Source organism: Tachyglossus aculeatus, chromosome 16, assembly GCF_015852505.1.
Source record: "Tachyglossus aculeatus isolate mTacAcu1 chromosome 16, mTacAcu1.pri, whole genome shotgun sequence".
Lineage (NCBI taxonomy): Eukaryota > Metazoa > Chordata > Mammalia > Monotremata > Tachyglossidae > Tachyglossus > Tachyglossus aculeatus.
This window is the reverse complement of record NC_052081.1, coordinates 44,509,708-44,525,455: the sequence shown is the minus strand read 5'-3', so window position 1 is coordinate 44,525,455 and position 15,748 is coordinate 44,509,708. Positions and strand designations below refer to the sequence as shown.

The following is a 15,748-nucleotide window of genomic DNA, read 5'->3' as shown; positions in this document are numbered from 1 at the left end:
TAATACTGGTATTTGTTCATTCATTCATTCATTCAGTAGTATTTATTGAGCACTTACTGTGTGCAGACCACTGTATGAAGCACTTGGGAAGTACAACTTGGCAACATATAGAGACAGTCCCTACCCAACAGTGGGCTCACAGCACCTTAATAATAATAATGGTATTTGTTCATTCATTCATTCATTCATTCAATCGTATTTATTGAGCGTTTACTGTGTGCAGAGCACTGGACTAAGTACAAGTTCTAAGCGGTGGGGAGGTTACAAGGTGATCAGGTTGTCCCACGGTGGGTGGGGGTGGGGGGGGCTCACAGTTTTAATCCCCATTTTCCAGATGAGGTAACTAAGGCACAGAGAAGTGACTTGTCCAACAGTTTTAATCTCCCTTTTTCAGATGAGGTAACTGAGGAACAGAGAAGTGACTTGTGCAACAGTTTTAATCCCCCTTTCCCAGATGAGGTAACTGAAGAACAGAGAAGTGACTTGTCCAACAATTTTAATCCCCCTTTTCCAGATGAGGTAACTGAGGAACAGAGAAGTGACTTGTCCAACAGTTTTAATCCCCCTTTTCCAGATGAGGTAACTGAGGAACAGAGAAGTGACTTGTCCAACAGTTTTAATCCCCCTTTTCCAGCTGAGGAACTGAGGAACAGAAGAGTGACTTGTTCAACAGTTTTAATCCCCCTCTTCCAGATGAGGTAACTGAGGAACAGAGAAGTGACTTGTCCAACAGTTTTAATCCCCCTTTTCCAGCTGAGGTAACTGAGGAACAGAGGAGTGACTTGTCCAACAGTTTTAATCCCCCTTTTCCAGATGAGGTAACTGAGGAACAGAGGAGTGACTTGTCCAACAGTTTTAATCCCCCTTTTCCAGATGAGGTAACTGAGGCACAGAGAAGTGACTCGTCCAACAGTTTTAATCCCCCTTTTCCAGATGAGGTAACTGAGGAACAGAGGAGTGACTTGTCCAACAGTTTTAATCCCCCTTTTCCAGATGAGGTAATTGAGGAACAGTGACTTGTCCAACAGTTTTAATCCCCCTTTTCCAGATGAGGTAACTGAGGACCAGAGAAGTGACTCGTCCAACAGTTTTAATCCCCTTTTTCCAAATGAGGTAACTGAGGAACAGAGAAGTGACTTGTGCAACAGTTTTAATCCCCCTTTTCCAGATGAGGTAACTGAGGAACAGTGACTTGTCCAACAGTTTTAATCCCCCTTTTCCAGATGAGGTAACTGAGGAACAGAGAAGTGACTCGTCCAACAGTTTTAATCCCCTTTTTCCAAATGAGGTAACTGAGGAACAGAGAAGTGACTTGTGCAACAGTTTTAATCCCCCTTTTCCAGATGAGGTAACTGAGGAACAGTGACTTGTCCAACAGTTTTAATCCCCCTTTTCCAGATGAGGTAACTGAGGAACAGAGAAGTGGCTTGTCCAAAGTCACCCAGCTGACAGTTGGCAGAGCCGGGATTTGAACCCGTGACCTCGGCCTCCAAAGCCCGGCCTCTTTCCACCGAGCCAAGCTGGCAGGGGTGGGGGGAGAGGGTGGGGGGAGAGGCTGCGGGGGCCTGGTCTCCTCCCCCTGGGCTTGGGCCTGGGCCCGGGCCCAACCCGGAGCCAAATGGGCTTGTCCCAGGCGGCCGGAGCCCGGGGGGAGGGGGAGAGCCGGTGTCGGGCTGCAGCTGGCATTGCAGCTGGCCCAGGGGGGCGACCGGAGCCGCCCACGGGCGAGTCACCCCCTCAGCCATGGCCAGCGCCAAGCCGGGGCGCCCCAGCCCCCCCAGGGAGGGCTCGGCGGCTCCGGAGAGGTAAGGGGGCCCATTTGGGGCGGGGGGCCCCAGCGCACAGTGAAATCCTTATCCCCCCCTCCCCGGGCCCCCTGGGTGGCCCGAAAGGGGCTCACCCCCGCCTCGGCCCGGGCCCAGCTTGGTCCTGGGGCCCTGGCCAGGCCTTGGCGGGGGACGGGAGGGGTGCTGCCGGAGAAGGAGAAGCCCCCAGAGCCGGAGGGTGGCCCCCACTCTTCGCCCCGGGGTCGGGGACTTGGTATCAGAAACGACAGGGTCGGGGGCACCACCCCATTCCTGCCCGCCTTGTCGGGGTCATAGTGGCACCTGTTCCGGGCCGTCAGCGTTGCCATAAATGCAGGCATTGAAACATGCAGCTCTCATAGCCCTGGCCCTCCTTCCCTGTTTCCCCCGCTGCCTCCCTGTCCCTCTGGCCTCTTCTTCCTCTCTCCATCTTCTCTCCCTTTCCCTCCCTGTCTCCCTCCTCTGTGTTGCTCTCTCCCTCCCTTGCCTCTTTTCCTCCCTGTCTCCTTCCTGTTGCTCTCCCTCCTTTACCTCCTTGTCACCATTCTCCTTTCTTGCTTTTTCTCCCCCTCCCCTCTTCTTCTTCCTGTTGCCCTCTCCCTCCTTTACGTCCTTGTCTCCATTCTCCCTTCTTCTTGCTCTTTCTCTCCCTCTCCCTTCTCTCTCCTCCTTTCTGTTGCTGTCTCCCTCCTTTACCTCCCTGCCTCTATTCTCCCGTCTTCTTGCTTTCTCTCCCTCTCCCTTCCCTCTTCTTCTTCTCCCTGTCTCCTTCCTGTTGCTCTCTCCCTCCTTTACCTCTCTATCTCCATTCTCCCTTCTTCTTCTTGCTCTTTCTCTCCCTCTCTCCCTTCCCTCTTCATCTTCTCCCTGTCTCCTTCCTGTTGCTCTCTCCCTCCTTTACCTCCCTATCTCCATTCTCCCTTCTTCTTCTTGCTCTTTCTCTCCCTCTCTCCCTTCCCTCTTCTCCTCCTCCCTGTCTCCTTCCTGTTGCTCTCTCTCTCCTTTACCTCCCTGTCTCTCTTCTCCCTTCTTCTTATTCATTCATTCATTCAATTGTATTTACTGAGCGCTTACTGTGTGCAGAGAACTGTACTAAGCGCTTGGGAAGTACAAGTTGGCAACATAGAGAGACGGTCCCCACCCAACAACGGGCTCACAGTCTGGAAGGGGGAGACAGACAACAAAACAAAATATGTGGACAGGTGTCAAGTCGTCAGAACAAGTAGACTTAAAACTAAATGCACATCATTAACAAAATAAATAGAATAGTAAATTTATACAAGTAAAATAAATAGAGTAATAAATCTGTACAGATATATATATATATATATATATATGTATATATATATACAGGTGCTGTTGCTCTTTCCCTCCCTCCTCCCTGTTGCTCTCTCCCTCTTCCTTTGTCTGCTGTGTGGCCTTGGGCAAGTCACTTCACTTCTCTGTGCCTCAGCTACCTCATCTGGAAAATGGGGATGGAGACTGTGAGCCCCAGGTGGGACAGGGTACCTGATTTGCTTGTATCCACCCCAGCGCTTAGTACTGTTCCTGGCACATAGTAAGTGCTTAACAAATGCCATTATCATTATTATTGTTATTATCATACCCTCCTTCTCTCCCATTCCTCTTCCTCCTCCACCCCACCCAAAGCAGTAGGGGAGACTGTCTTCTGGGCCCAGACTGGAATGTCTCCTGGGGTCAAAGGCAGAGTGGACTTAGGGAGGGAAGAGTGTTGGGCTAGTGAGGTAGAGCCAAAGGAGTGAGGCTTATTGGCTCCCCCAACTCCAGCCACCCATCTTCTCCACTGAGAACGACGGCTGGTAAGTGTTTCTCTGGATCTTCCAATTTAATCAAAATGTTAACAAATCCAACCCTCACCGACTCCCCTGAGGGAGGGGGTCTGCAGAGTCGGAGAAGAAGAGAAAAGCCAAGTTGCTTTGCAACTGGAGAGGAGGGTTTATCCAGGGCTTGGGGTGAGGAAGGAGAGGTCATCTGGCCCTTTCCCCTGTCTCCGATTAGGGGTCCCAAGGGTCCAAAACCAACTGGGCTTTTCCCCATGAGTCCTTAAAAATAAAAAAGTCTTTAACAAAGAAAATAGCGACATTCTTGTGGTACCCTGAAAGAACAAGAGGAACTGGTCAGATTTCCCGTTATCATCACATCCAGCACTGTGCTTTAGTGGAAACAGCTTAGGTCTGGGAGTTAGGAGTTCTGGGCTTTAATCCCATCTTCACTGTTTCCCTACTTCGAGACCTGATGCAAGTCACTTTAAATACCACAGTGATTATTATGATTATGATAAACACTTACTATGTGCCGAACCCTGAACTAAGCACTGGGGTTGTTACAGAGTATCAGGTTGGACACAGCCCCTGTCCCAATCGGGGCTCAGTCTGCGTAGGAGGAAGAACAGGAATTGAATCCCCATCATAAAGGTGAGGAAATTGAGGCACAGAATAGTAATAATAATAATAATGGCATTTATTAAACGCTTACTATGTGCAACGCACTGTTCTAAGCACTGGGGAGGTTACAAGGTAATCAGGTTGTCCCACGGGGGGCTCACAGTCTTAATCCCCATTTTACAGATGAGGGAACGGAGGCACAGAGAAGTTAAGTGACCTGCCCAAAGTCACACAGCTGACAATTGGCGGAGCCAGGATTTGAACCCATGAACTCTGATTCCAAAGCCCGGGCTTTTTCCACAGAGCCACGCTGCTTCTCCAGCAGCGAAGAGAAGTGAAGTGACTTGCCCAGGGTCACACAGCGGACAAATAGAGGAGATGGGATTGGAACCAGGTCCTCTGATTTCCAAGCCCCAGCTTTTTCCACTGGTAGTAATGCTTTTTTTTGCCTCATTTCCTTATGTGTGCAGTGGGTATTAAGTACCCCTTCTCCCTCTCCCTTATCCAGGGACTGTGTGCTATCTGGTTTTTTTGGAATTTAAGCGCTTACTGTGTGTGTAACACTTGTCTAAATGCTGGTGTAGGAGGGACACAGTCTGTGTCCCACGTGGGGCTCACAGTCTTAGTAGGAGGGAGAACAAGTATTTTATCCATATTTTACAGTTGATGGCTCTCTTATATCTACCCTAGGGCTTAGTACAGTCCTTGGCACATAGAAAGTGAAGTAGTTTGGCCTAGTGGAAAAAGCATGGACTTGGGGGTCCTGGATTCTAATCCCAGCTCTGCCAATTGATTGCTGTGTGACCTGTCTCTATATGTTGCCAACTTGTACTTCCCAAGCGCTTAGTACAGTGCTCTGCACACAGTAAGCGCTCAATAAATACGATTGATTGCTTGAGCAAGTCACTTAATTTCTCTGTGCCTCAGTTTCCTCAACTGTAAAATGGGAATTAGATACCTAGCCTCCCTCCTACTTAGACCGTGAGCCCCTTGCGGGACAGAGACTGTGTCTGACCTAATTAACTTGTATCAACCCTAGCGCTTAGAGCAGTGTAAGCTCCTTGTGGGCAGGGAACGGATCTGTTAATTCTGTTATATAGTGCTCTGCACATAGTAAGTGCTCAGTAAATACCATTGATTGATAGATTGTTTGGCACATAGGAGCACCTAACAAATACCAGTAAAGGTGCTTAACAAATCTTCTTCCATCTTCTTCCTCCTTCTATCTTCTCCTTCTTCTTCTTTCCATTATTTTTAGCAGCTGATCCCCATTCTGTGGCAGAGAGACCTTTTTCGAGGGATATGAGCAAGGCTTTCCTCTTGCTCTCTGACGCTGGAATTGTCTTTTGCAGGTATTCTGGAATTCCCACGGCAGAGGGTCGCCCTGACCGTCTAGAGGAGGAGGTAGAAATGCCTGAAATCTGGGGTCTTTCGGAGCCCCTGGGCCCAGAGGAGACCCCCAGCCTTGGGCAACAGGCTCCGGAAGAGACCCTTCACCTGGAAGAAGACCTTTACCCAGAGGACAACCTCTTCTTCGAAGAAGACTCTTTCCTGGGGGAGAGCTTCGCCCCAGAGGCCTTCTTCCCGAGAGAGCCGCTCTACCTGCAGGAGACCCCCACCCCGGGGGAGACCCTCCATCTGGAGGAGACCCCCACCCCGGGGGAGCCCCTCCATCTGGAGGAGACCTCCATCCCGGAGGAGACCCCCACACCGGAGAAGGCCGTCCACCTGGAGGAGACTTCCACCCCGGGGGAGACCCTCCACCTGGAGGAGACCCCCACCCCAGGGGAGGAGGAGGAGGAGGGGGGCCTGAGCCTGGCGGATCTGGAGCTGATGGAGCTGCGTTTCGAGGAGTGCGTCGAAGCGGTGAGGGGGCTGGAGGAGGAGCGGGAGGAGCTGATCCGTCAGCTGGTGGCTCTGCGGGAGCCAGCCCTGCAGGAAGTCCAGCAGGCCCACCAGGCCATCCTCAGCGCCTACAAGCAGCAGGCCCAGGTGGAGCTGGAGCGGGACGGCCTGCGGGACCAGATCTGGGCCATCAAGCAGAAGCTGTTCAAGGTGACCAAGGAGTGCGTGGCCTACCAGTACCGGCTGGAGAGCCGGCGGCAGGACGTGGCCCAGGCGACCGCCCAGCGGGAGGAGCTGACCGTCCGGGCGGCCCAGCTGGCCGAGGAGCTGGCCCGGCTGCGGGCCGCCTGCCAGGAGGAAACGGAGCAGGCCCGGCGGAGGCTGGACGTCACCCCGGCCCCCGCGGACGGCCGCCTGCTGCAGGAGAGCCGCCGCTTCTCCAGCCAGTTCGAGAGCTTCCTGGCCCAGAGCCGCCAGGGCCTGGAGGAGCAGTACGAGCCCCAGTTGGTGCGGCTGCTGGAGCGGAGGGACACCGGGGCCCAGGCGCTGCAGAAGACCCGGGCCGAGCTGCAGGGCATCCGGGAGGCCCTGAGCCCGCTGCGGGGAGAAGCCGAGCGGCTCCGCCTGCAGAACCGCAGCCTGGAGGAGCAGATCGCCCTGGTGAGGCAGAAGCGGGACGAGGAGGTGATGCAGTATCGGGTAAGGGACCCAGGAAGCCGGCGCCCAGCAGCGAGGGGCGGCCGGGGGAGGAGGGAAAGGGTGAGGAGTGCCGTGGTGAGGCAGAAGCGGGACGAGGAGGTGATGCGATGCAGTGCCCAGTGCTTAGAACAGGTGCTTTACACATAGCAAGCACTTGACAAATGCCATCATTATTACGCAGTATCGGGTAAGGGACCCAAGAGGCTGGTGCACCTTAGCGAGGGGCGGCCCAGGGAGGAGGGGAAGGGTGCGGGGCGCCCAGGTGAGAGGGCGAGGAGCTGGGTAGGGAAGGGCAAGGGGCGGGAGGGTGGGTTTGTCCCCTATTCATTCATTCGATTGTATTTATTGAGCGCTTACTGTATGCAGAGCACTGTACTAAGTGCTTGGGAGAGAACAATACAACAATGAACAGATCCATGCTCTCCTCAGGGCGCGGAAGGATGATAATAATAATAATTATGGTACTTGTTAAGTGCTATGTGCCAAACCCTGTTCTAAGCACTGGGGTAGATACAAGGTCATCAGGTTGGACACAGTCCCTGTCCTACATGGGGCTCATGGTCTAAGTAGGAGGGAGTAGGGTTTTAATCCCCATTTTACAGATGATGTAACTGAGGCACAGAGAAGTTAAGTGATTTGCCCAACGTCACACAGCCGACACGTGGCAGAGCAGGAATTGGAACCCAGGTCCTCGGAGTCCCAAGCCCGGACTCTTTCCATGTGGCCATAGTTTTGTAAGGATCAGTTGGCTAAACTCCACCTCTCCACAACACACGCCCCCCCCCGCCTTTTTTTTAATGGCATTTGTTAAGTATTTACCATGTGCCAGGTAATGTACTAAACACTGGGGTAGATAAAAGATAATCAGATTGGACACAGCTCATGTCCCACATTTTATAGATTTTATAGATGAGATAACTGAGGCCCAGAGAAGTGAAGTGACTTGTCCAAAGTCACACAGCAGACAAGTGGCAGAGCAGGAATTGGAATCCAGGTCCTTCCGACACCCAGGCCCGTGCTCTTTCCACTAGGCCATGCTGCTTCCCCCGGGACAGAAAAAAGGAAAAGGACTTTTAAGCTGCAGCAGGAGAGACTCCGATTAGAGTCCATTCCTCCCAGGTGAGGTCCAGGGTCCATCAGGCCCAGGGTTGTCTCCCGTAGCAGTAACAGGATGCTGGAAGGTCTGTGACTTGTGGGTCCAGCATCTCTGACTTTCGACTTTTCCCTTAGCCATCCCTTAAGGACTCCTTTTCCCTGTCTTCAAGGCTACGAGGGCTTTGAAGGTGGGAAGAGTGGTGGTTAATCAGTCCATCATATTTACTGAGCACTTAACTATGTGCAGAGCACTGTACTAAGCGCTTGGGAGAGTGCACTATAACAGAGTGGATAGACACATTCCCTGCCCACGAAGAGCTTTATGGCCCAGTGGGGAAGATCTGCTAGAAATGAAGGGGGAGGAAGTTTTGGGAAAAGGGTCAAGGTTCAGTGAGTATATTACCATTAGAGGAGCCAAGTGAGTGGCTTGGGCCTTAATAGGAAGTCAGCCATTGGAGGTTTATGAGGAGAGGGGAGAGGTGGACTGAACAATTTTTTTAGAAAAATGATCCAGGCAGTAAAGTATGGACAGGAGAGACAGGATACAGGGAGGTCAGCAAGGAGGCAGATGCATATTCAAGGCAGAATGTGATAAGCGCTTGGAGCAGAGTTGTCTAAGTTTGTGTGAGAAGAAGGGGCATATTCTAAAGATGGTGAGAAGGTAGAACTGAAAAGATTTGGTGGCGGATTGAATACGTGGGTTGAATGAGAGAAGCGAGCCTTGTGAGCCAGGTAGGATCCGGCAGTGCTGTCTATAATCTTGGGAACTTCGGGGGCAAGACAGGGTTTGGGTGGAAAGGCGAGGAGTTCCGTTTTGGACTTGCTAAGTTTGAGATGTTGGTGGGGCATCCAAGTGGAGATGTCCCGAAGGCAGGAGGAAACGTGGGACTGCAGAGAAGAAGAGAGGTTGGGGCTGGAGGTGTAGATTTGGCATAGAATGAGATGGTAGTTGAAGCCGTGGGAGCTAATGAGTTCTCCAGGGGAGTGGGCGAAGATGGAGAATACCCCATAGTTAGGAGGTAGAGGAAGGGCCAGCAAAAGAGACTGAGAAGCAGCCGGAGAGATAGGAGGAGAACCAGAAAATAGCAGTGTCAGTGAAGCTACGATTAAAGAATGCTTCCAGGCGAAGAGGGCGGTCCACAGTGTAAAAGACAGTTGAGAAGAATAAGGATTGTGTAGAGACCATTGGATTTGGCAAGAGCTCTGTAGTAAGTGCATCACTACCATCCTCCCCAGCTTGCCAGCGGCAGCCAGAGCCTGGCCCAGATCCGGAGAGCCACTGTAAGGCACTCTAGACTGTAAGCTCATTGTGGGCAGGTCATGTGTCTATTATTGTTATATTGTACTCTCCCAAGTGCTCAGTACAGTGCTCTGCACATAAATGCTCAAAAGATACCATTGACTGATTAAGGTGTGTGTTGCCTGCTGTCTAGCAGGGTGGAATGGGAAAGGAGCTCCCAGCATTCAGTCAATCGTATTTATTGAGCGTTTACTGGGTGCAGAGCACTGTACCAAGTGAGTACAGTATGACAATAAACACCCACATTCCCTGCCCACAGCGATCTTACCGTCTAGAGAGGGAGACAGACATTAATCTAAATAAATTACAGATATGTACAGAAGTGCTGTGGGGCTGGGAGGGGGGATGAATAAAGGGAGCAAGTCAGGGAGGTGCAGAAGGGAGTGGGAGAAGAGGAAAAGAGGACCCGATTACCGAGAGAGAAATGGGGTGGTTTCCCTATAGCTAATGGGGGAACTTGTTTTTTCCTGGGTGAGATTTCCCTATAGCTAATGGGGGAACTTGTTCTTTCCTGGGTGAGACGGGGAGAAATTGGTAGCCGCCGACTGCCAGGCTTTGCTTCTGCCCCACCCGCAACCCTTTTCCCATTCTGTGGTAGCTCTCCCCATTGACCTGGCATCAAGGGACCTTGCCCGGCTCGCTGGCCAACTCACTGGGTACAGGACCACCAGTGGTTTGGGCACCTGCTCTCAAGCCTCAGGAGCCCAGGGGCTGTTGGAGGTTTCCTGCGGCCCACTAAAACCCCACATCCCAGCCTGCCGGAGCCTTTGCATTTCAGCACAGCTTTCCTTTGCAATCTGGGGGTGGGGACCTGGACCCCCAGAACCAAAGCCTGCTCGGGCACTAAGTGCTCCCACCCCCGCCCTCCCACCCCCAATGCATCCGGCCAACGGCGCCCAAGATTTTCCCCATCCCTTCATAAAAGCTCGCGACAGATTGCCAAGAGCCAGTGGGCCCACACGGACGTGGGCGGAGAAGCTAAGAGCTCCGGCAGGATGCCCATGAAGATTACTTGACCATCTCGACCCAGTTCGTCTTTCCCTTACCCAACAGGGTGGGGGTTGGATGGGCAGAAACGCTGTGGCAGGTGGCAAAAATGTCCGGCATCCCACCCACGGCCGGCCAGCGCTCATGGTATCCGTCTCGTTATCCCGCCTCCGTCCTCTCGCTCGTGCTGTTCTTCCAGCACGGAGCTCCCTCCCCAACAGAATCCGACAGACCACAGCTCTTCCCGTACTTAGAGCCCTCCTAAAATCCTAAAAGTCTTCCCCGATAAACTCGCGAAACCCTGAGTCCTAGCAACCCAACGGCTCCCTTGAACAGCTGAGGAGCAGCGTGGCTTAGTGGGAAGAGCCCAGACCTGGGGGTTCTAATCCCAGCTCTGCCACATAATAATAATGGCATTTATGCTGTGTGACCTTGGGCAAGTGACTTAACTTCTCTGAGCCTCAGTTACCTCATCTGTAAAATGGGGATGAAGACTGTGAGCCCCACGTGGGACAACCTCATCACTTTGTATCCCCCCAGCGCTTAGAACAGTGCTTTGCACATAGTAAGCGCTTAACAAATGCCAACATTATTATTATTATTATTATTATTAAGCGCTTACTATGTGCAAAGCACTGTTCTAAGCACTGGGAAGGTTACAAGGCGATCAGGTTGTCCCACGGGGGGCTCACAGTCTTAATCCCCATTTTACAGATGAGGTAACTGAGGCCCGGAGAAGTTAAGTGACTTGCCCAAAGTCACCCAGCTGACAATTGGTGGAGCCGGAATTTGAACCCATGACCTCTGACTCCAAAGCCCAGGCTCTTTCCACTGAGCCACGCTGCTTCTCTACATGCCTGCTCTATGACCTTGGGCAAGTCACTTAACTTCTCTGGGCCTCAGTTACCTCATCTGTAAAGTGGGGATACCTGTTCCCTTTCCCACTTAGATTGTGAGCCCTATCTGGGACGGGAATGGTGTGTGACCTGAGTATCTTACATCTTCCCCAGTGCTTGACACATAGTAAGTGCTTAACAAATACCACCATTACTAGCACTTATGGATTTATTTATACCCTTCATCAACCGTTATGGATAGATGTATAATCGACTGTACAATGATCTCTTCTGATTATACTGTCTGTAAATATTTTATCATCTGCGTCTCCTATTAGAGTGTAAGCTCCCTGTGGGCAAGGAAAAGGTCTGGGGCTTCTGGTATACTTTCCCAAATCCTTAATACAATGCATCACATCCAGTGGTTGCTCTGTAGATAATGACTTCCCAAGCGCTTAGTACAGTGCTCTGCACACAGTAAGCGCTCAGTAAATACGATTGATTGATTGATTGAATGATAATAGCATTTATCACTTACACTGTGCTAAGTGCTGGGGTAATTACAAGTTACAAGTCCCACATGAGGCTCCCAGCCTAAATAGGAAGGAGATCAAGTATCAAATCCCCGTTTGACAAATGAGGAAACTGAGGCACACGGAAGCTGAGACTTACCCAAGGTCTCACAACAGAGAAGTGGCAGAGCTAGAGTTAGAATCCAGTTCCTCTGACACCCATCCCCGTGCTCTTTGCCTTATCCCTAGCTGATTCCTACTGCTGCTACGTTCCTCCTCCTCCTCATCATCAGTCGTATTTATTGAGCGCTTACTATGTGCAGAGCACTGTACTAAGCGCTTGGGAAGTACAAATTGGCAACATATAGAGACAGTCCCTACCCAACAGTGGGCTCACAGTCGAAAAGGGGGAGGCAGAGAACAAAACCAAACATAGTAACAAAATAAAATAAATAGAATGGATATGTACAAGTATAATAAATAAATAGAGTCATAAAAGTCCTCTGAGAGGACTTGATACTAAAAAGCGGTAGGCTGATGTTAGGCAGATAAGGGGTGGCAAGTGATGGTCGCCTCATCAGTGGGTCTTCTAGGTCCCAAGTGTCCTTAAATCCCAGCTCCCTAGGGGCCCCAACAGCCCCCTCCCTTTATTCATCCCCCCTTTCCCCCCGCACCACAGCACTTACGTACTCATCTGTAATTTATTTCTGTGAATGTCTGTCTCCCCCCTGGACTGTAAGCTCGCTGTGGGCAGGGAATGTGTCTGTTGTTCTTCCCAAGCGCTTAGTACAGTGCTCTGCACATAGTAAGCGCTCAATAAATACGATTGATGATGATGATGATGTTGTTATATTGTGCTCTCCCAAGCGCTCAGTACAGTGCGCAATATGACAGACACATTCCCTGGCCACAAAGCGCTTCCAGTCTGGAGCTCACAGCTGGCAGCACCCCAGAAGTCCGTCTGAAAAACTGCTGCTTCCAGGGGATGGTGGGGCCAGTCTGGCTCAGTGGAAAGAGCCCGGGCTTTGGAGTCAGAGGTCATGGGTTCAAATCCTGGCTCCGCCACTTGTCAGCTGTGTGACTTTGGGCAAGTCACTTCACTTCTCTGGGCCTCAGTTACCTCATCTGGAAAACGGGGAGACTGTGAGCCCCACGTGGGACAACCTGATCACCTTGGAACCTCCCCAGCACTTAGAACAGTGCTTTGCATCATCAATCGTATTTATTTGCACATAGTAAGCGCTTAATAAATGCCATCATTATTATTATCAGCACTTAGAACAGTGTTCCGCACATAGTAAGTGCCTAACAAATGCTATTGTTATTATTATTATTATTATTATGAAGCAAACCCTGCAGACTCTAAACTGAAGCAGAAATTACTCTCCGTTATTACAGTTTAGGCTTCTTATGGACAGGACCTCTTTCTCTTGGACTTCCCAGGTGTTTTGTACGGTCCCTTGGGCACTGCACACAATAAATACCATTACTCCTACTTCTACTTACTGGCCATCCTCAATCAATTAATGGTATTTATCGAGTCCTACTGTGTGCAGAGCACTGTACTAAGCACTTGGGAGAGTACCATACGACAGAGTTGATAGACACATTCCCTGCTCAACATGAGCCTACAGTCTAGAGGGTATTGGGAGATTGCAAGGAGAAGCTCCTACTTTTCGGCCCCATATCCTCTTCTCCCACTCCCTTCTGCATTGTCCTTGCACTTGGATTTATACCCTTTTTCCACCCTTCCAGCATTTATGTACCTATCCACGATTTATTTATATTAGTGTCATATATTAGTGTCTGTCTTCCCCTCGAGACTGAAAGCTTGTTAGAGGCAGGGCATCTGCTTCTTCTGTTGTGTTGTACTCTCCCAAGTGCTTAGTACAGCGCTCTGCATTTAATAAGCACTCAATACATACCACTGATTGATTGTACTCCGCCAAGCACTTACTACAATGCTCTGCATAGAGTAAGTGCTCAGTAAATGCAATTGATTGATTCTTCCTCCTCTCAAACTCTTGATCAGTAAAAATGTTCCTTGTTCTTCCCTTGCAGGAGCAGATGGAGGAGATGGAAGAAAGGCAGAGGCAGCTGAAAAACAGGGTTCAGGTCCAGCAGCAGAAGAACGAAGAGATGGAAAAGCTGAGGAACAGCCTAACCCAGGAGCTGTCTGCCTATAAGTCAGTGGTTATCTCTCTTGGAATTTCATAGAGCTTGGGAGAGGGAGGATTTGAGGAGAGGAGGGAAGGAGGTAGAGAGCAAGACAGGGGAAGGGAGTGGAGTTAGCCTGCAGGATGGTGGAAGGGGGTGGAATGGATAGAGCATGGGTTTGGGGGTTCAGAAAGACCTGGGTTCTAATCTGGCTCCCCCACTTGTCTGCTGTGTGACCTTAGCCAAGTCACTTCACTTCTCTGTGCCTCAATTACCCCATCTGTAAAATGTGGATTTAGACTATGAGCCCCATGTGGGACACGGACTGTGTCCGACCTGATTATCTTGTATCTACCCCAGCACTTAGAAAAGTGCCTGGCACATAATAAGCGCTGAGCAAATACCATTTAAAAAAAAAGTTAGCCCAGCAGGATGGTGGAAGGGAGCGGAGCCAGATTGTAGGATGGGGGGCGGTGGGGGAGTGGGCGGAATTAGCATGCAGGATGGTGGAAGGGGGCAGAGAAAGGAGGTAGGCCGTGGGGTCTTGCTCAGCTGCTGACAGCTGAGAGATGGAAACCGGCTTTGTGTTTTTGAAGGGCCACCCTCTCCAAGAGCCCAGGCCAGCCCAAGTCGCCCACGGGCCAGCCTGAGTCGCCCACGTCCCAGCCCGGTGGAGTTGGGAGCGCGCCTCAAGGTGATCACCGGGCCTTTGGCTACCCTGCCCTGCTTTAGCCACCCACCCTGCTGATGCAACGCTAACTCCGATTCTTGAAGCATATGCGCGGGAGCGGGCAAAAATCAGTCTGACCAAAGATCTCCTTCGGGCTGCTTTTCCTCCCAGACGCCCGCTCTCAGCTAACATGCCCACGCTAGATAATAATGCTTATTAGGTCCAAGCTCTGGGGTTGATTCAAGATGATCAGGTCAGATAGACTCCCTGCCCATCACGGGGCTCACAGTCTGAGAGGAAAGAACAGGTATTTTAATTCCCATTTTGCTGATGAGGAAACTGAGGCCCGGGGAGGTTAAGTGCCTCACCCAAGGTCACACAGCAGGAAAGTAGTTGTATCTGTAAGAACTAATCAGAGGATAACTAATGCTGTATTCTTGCCCCAGAAAGAGTGGATAAAGTGTGGGTCGCAGGCAAAAATGTAACACTCACTGCCAGTCTGATCTGGCTGTTTTTCCTCTCCTGTTTCACTGGCATAGATTTATAGAGTACATTTCCCATTTAACAGGGGTTAATGTGTGTCTCTTCTCCTCACAGGGGCTGCCTAGAAACCTACGGCCAAATCCTCAACCTAGAAACAAGGGACGACCAAAGCTGTTAGCGATGGACTTTCAAGATCCCTGTTGGAAATGTTTCTTTTGCGGCAGCAAAGGAAATTGCCCCCACCAGCCCAGCCCATCCCAGGAAGGGCACAGGTACTGGGGCCGACTCATTTGAAAAAGATTCGTGGCAGCATCTTGGGGGCAGAACCCCAGACAGTCCTTGGTTTGGTTCTGTTTCGTAGGGTGCCGACGTTACTCCCCCGTGGCAAAGGACGGGAGGATGTATCTGCTGCTCCCCAGGAGCGCAAAAAGGAATCATGTACCCACTGGCAAAAGGACACTGGTGAGAGGAATAATAGGTGTCTGCCTTGCAGTGTTTTGGAAAGTATGTCTTGCCTTATTTTACAATTCAAAAACAGCAGAAGCTTGCCACAGGCAAAAATGTCAGTGAGGGAGCCAATTTTAATTAAGTGGGGCTTTTTAGTTTGATTTTTCTTTCTGTTTCACAAAGTGTTTGCCTTTAAATAGAACCCTCTTTGAAAGCTGGGTGTTTCGAAGGGCTCGGTTGCATTCTGTAGTGCGCTCAAGAGGAAAATACAGAATGGTATTCTTATTTCCACCAAGTTTTCCGTTTTTACCCATAAGCATCACCTGGGAGAAAAGGATCCAATTTCTGCTTTTCAGTTCAGAGCTTGTGGTGGCTCAGATTTCCTCAAAGGTGGCGTGAATTACAGGGCGGCAGGCTTAGCTAATAAAACTGAGGGGTTGGCAGTGACCCGGCCACGCCATCCAGTAATAGTTCTTCGAGAGGGAAGTCCTCAGTCAATCAGTGGTA

The 15,748-nt window shown here is 50.9% G+C and overlaps 1 protein-coding gene across 4 annotated transcripts; it reads left to right on the top strand.

The window, feature by feature from the left end:
• Window positions 1-1,651: 1,651 nt before the first annotated feature.
• On the top strand, window positions 1,652-15,530 carry SYNC (syncoilin, intermediate filament protein). 4 transcript variants are annotated; one of them, XR_005454367.1, is made up of 5 exons: window positions 1,652-1,805; window positions 5,563-6,754; window positions 13,546-13,670; window positions 14,909-15,066; window positions 15,156-15,530. XR_005454367.1 is itself a non-coding variant. In XM_038757923.1 (5 exons), exons 1-5 carry the CDS (start codon window positions 1,744-1,746, stop codon window positions 14,917-14,919), a joined length of 1,488 nt encoding a protein of 495 aa, XP_038613851.1. In that variant the 5' UTR covers window positions 1,652-1,743; the 3' UTR covers window positions 14,920-15,530. The 4 variants fall into 4 exon arrangements, 3 of the variants coding, with proteins under 3 accessions (XP_038613851.1, XP_038613852.1, XP_038613853.1); XM_038757923.1 differs by adding an exon at window positions 14,238-14,335 and having other exon boundaries at window positions 14,909-15,530; XM_038757925.1 differs by lacking the exon at window positions 1,652-1,805 and adding exons at window positions 3,552-3,625; window positions 14,238-14,335 and having other exon boundaries at window positions 14,909-15,530.
• The last annotated feature ends 218 nt before the right edge of the window (window positions 15,531-15,748 follow it).